Source organism: Vicia villosa, unplaced genomic scaffold (genome assembly GCF_029867415.1).
Source record: "Vicia villosa cultivar HV-30 ecotype Madison, WI unplaced genomic scaffold, Vvil1.0 ctg.000437F_1_1, whole genome shotgun sequence".
In the NCBI taxonomy this organism is placed as follows: Eukaryota; Viridiplantae; Streptophyta; class Magnoliopsida; order Fabales; family Fabaceae; genus Vicia; species Vicia villosa.
The window spans coordinates 690,483-692,705 of NW_026705208.1; the positions used below are offsets into that span (position 1 = coordinate 690,483).

A 2,223-nucleotide genomic window follows, 5' to 3' on the forward strand; every position below is an offset into this window, starting at 1 on the left:
TAGTGTACACCTAGATGACAAAAGATAATGATGAAGATTCGGTAGGTAATCATGATTGTGAAGTCCACACTTTTTTATCAATCTTTCCTCCTCAATTTAGTGTGCAAACAAAGTGCATTGTATTCGTGGGCTCAATGTTGAATAGTTGTTAAAAGGGATAATACTTTTCATTTCAATGCAGTTATTAAACAATATCTTGTAGTTGACTAGTCCATGAAGGCGGCAAATTAATAAAATCAGAATCAACCCTTACCTTTACTACATACGGAGTATTAGAAAAATTAAAGCTTTCATACAGCACGATGAGACAAGTTAGGTGATGTGAAGGGCTCCGATTGTTAGTTCCAACCAACTAAACTTCTCTTATTGTGTGTTTGGAAACGTGGTGGGGGACCGACCCCTCACGTTTCACACCATTTTACCGTGGTTTTTAAAGCTCCTATTGGTAGCTTTTGTGAAACGCACGTCCATACCGTGATTTCTCTAGAAACGTGAAAAGCTCAGCCATGACAACCGTTCCTTTGGCCTCCGCTGTTCTACGAAGGTAAACAAGTTTCAACTTCACCTCGTTTCTGTTTCTCTGTTTTTTCTATAAGCCTTGTAATAAACAAGTTTGTTTTGTTATATATAATGCCATACTCAATTCATTTACAAGGCTTGAAGGCAAGGTGGCTCTGATCACCGGTGGAGCGGGCGGCATCGGCGAAGCCACCGCAAGACTCTTCGCCAACCATGGAGCTAAAGTTGTCATAGCTGACATCGAAGACGACAAAGGTAACTCACTTTGCCAAGAGTTACACAAATCATCAGCTTCTTATGTTCACTGCGACGTGACAAAGGAAAAAGACATCGAAACTGCCGTGAACACGACGGTTTCCAAGTATGGCAAACTCGACATCATGTTAAACAACGCTGGCATAGCCGGTGTAAACAATACCAACATACTTGACTTCAAATTATCTGAATTTCAACAAGTGATCAACATTAACTTGGTTGGTGTCTTTCTTGGAACAAAGCACGCTTCAAGAGTTATGATCCCTGCTCGACGAGGTTGCATAATTAACACAGCTAGTATTTGTGGAAGCATAGGTGGTGTGGCGAATCATGCCTACACGAGTTCAAAGCACGCTGTTGTGGGGCTGACGAGAAACACGGCCGTCGAGCTTGGACCGTTCGGTATTCGGGTGAATTGTGTGTCGCCTTATATTGTTCTCACTCCGATGGCTACGAAATACTTAAAGGTAGATGATGATGGGATTCTAGGGGTTTATTCTAACCTAAAGGGTACTAATCTTTTGCCAAATGATGTGGCTGAAGCTAATCTGTACTTGGGAAGTGATGAATCTAAGTATGTTAGTGGTCACAATCTTATCGTTGATGGAGGATTTACAGTTGTGAACAATGGATTTTGTTCTTTTGCACAACCTGTCTGATTGTATGTACTTTGATATGTCTTTATAATTCGGTGCAATTATTGTTGTTTATGGTGTTTTGTAAGTTGCATCAAGGTTGTTACAACTCAGGCTACAGGCTAATAATCAAATCTTGAGTTAAATATATTTTAACCCTTTTTAAATATTTCAATTTCGATTTTTAATTCTTTTAATATATATATTTTTAAAATAACAATTCATCTGCTTCGAAATTTGAGTATTGTCAAATGGATTTACACCAATTAAATTGCATAACCGATGTGAAATCCAATAAACGTCTTATCAGTTAATCAGTTAAAATGAAGGTTTGAGGTGAAAAGTTAGTGGTTATAACTTTGGATTAACTGCGTGATCGAGGTGAAAAGTTGAGTTATCACTCCGACAATATTGTCTGACAAAGGTGAAAATCAATTTTAACAATTCGGCCAGTCTCTTGAAGTAATATATGGCATACTTACATTAACATCATTGTTGACCTAGTGACTCCAAACATATATAAGAGGAAAGTGTTGATTACAAATCGAAACTAATTCAATTAACAACCGAGAATAACATAAAGAAAGAAGGTGGAGATAAAAAGAGATACAACGCGAAAATAACATAAATAAATAAAGAGTTAAGGGATATAGAGAATGCCTTTGAAATTTCTCCTAATTTATATGTCGAACAACCGAGATTCGGACCGCACTTTCAAGCATATATATTAATGAGCAGCGATATCATATGCCGGTCCAAAATTTGAGAGATCGCTTTGCAACTATAGGTGACATGGAGGCAAATTTTAGAGAGC

The 2,223-nt window shown here is 37.8% G+C and overlaps 1 protein-coding gene across 1 annotated transcript; it reads left to right on the forward strand.

Moving 5' to 3' along the window:
- The first annotated feature begins 245 nt into the window (after window positions 1-245).
- LOC131628263 (borneol dehydrogenase, mitochondrial-like) lies at window positions 246-1,578 on the forward strand. Its single transcript, XM_058899124.1, has 2 exons — window positions 246-544; window positions 656-1,578. The coding sequence occupies exons 1-2, from the start codon at window positions 507-509 to the stop codon at window positions 1,431-1,433; spliced, it is 816 nt and encodes a 271-aa protein (XP_058755107.1). The 5' UTR covers window positions 246-506; the 3' UTR covers window positions 1,434-1,578.
- Window positions 1,579-2,223: the final 645 nt, after the last annotated feature.

Coding starts and splice junctions, on each gene's coding strand:
- LOC131628263 (XM_058899124.1), top strand. CDS start 507: ATGACAACCGTTCCTTTGGCCTCCGCTGTTCTACGAAG. Junction 545..655: donor GCCTCCGCTGTTCTACGAAG/GTAAACAAGTTT, acceptor TTCATTTACAAG/GCTTGAAGGCAAGGTGGCTC.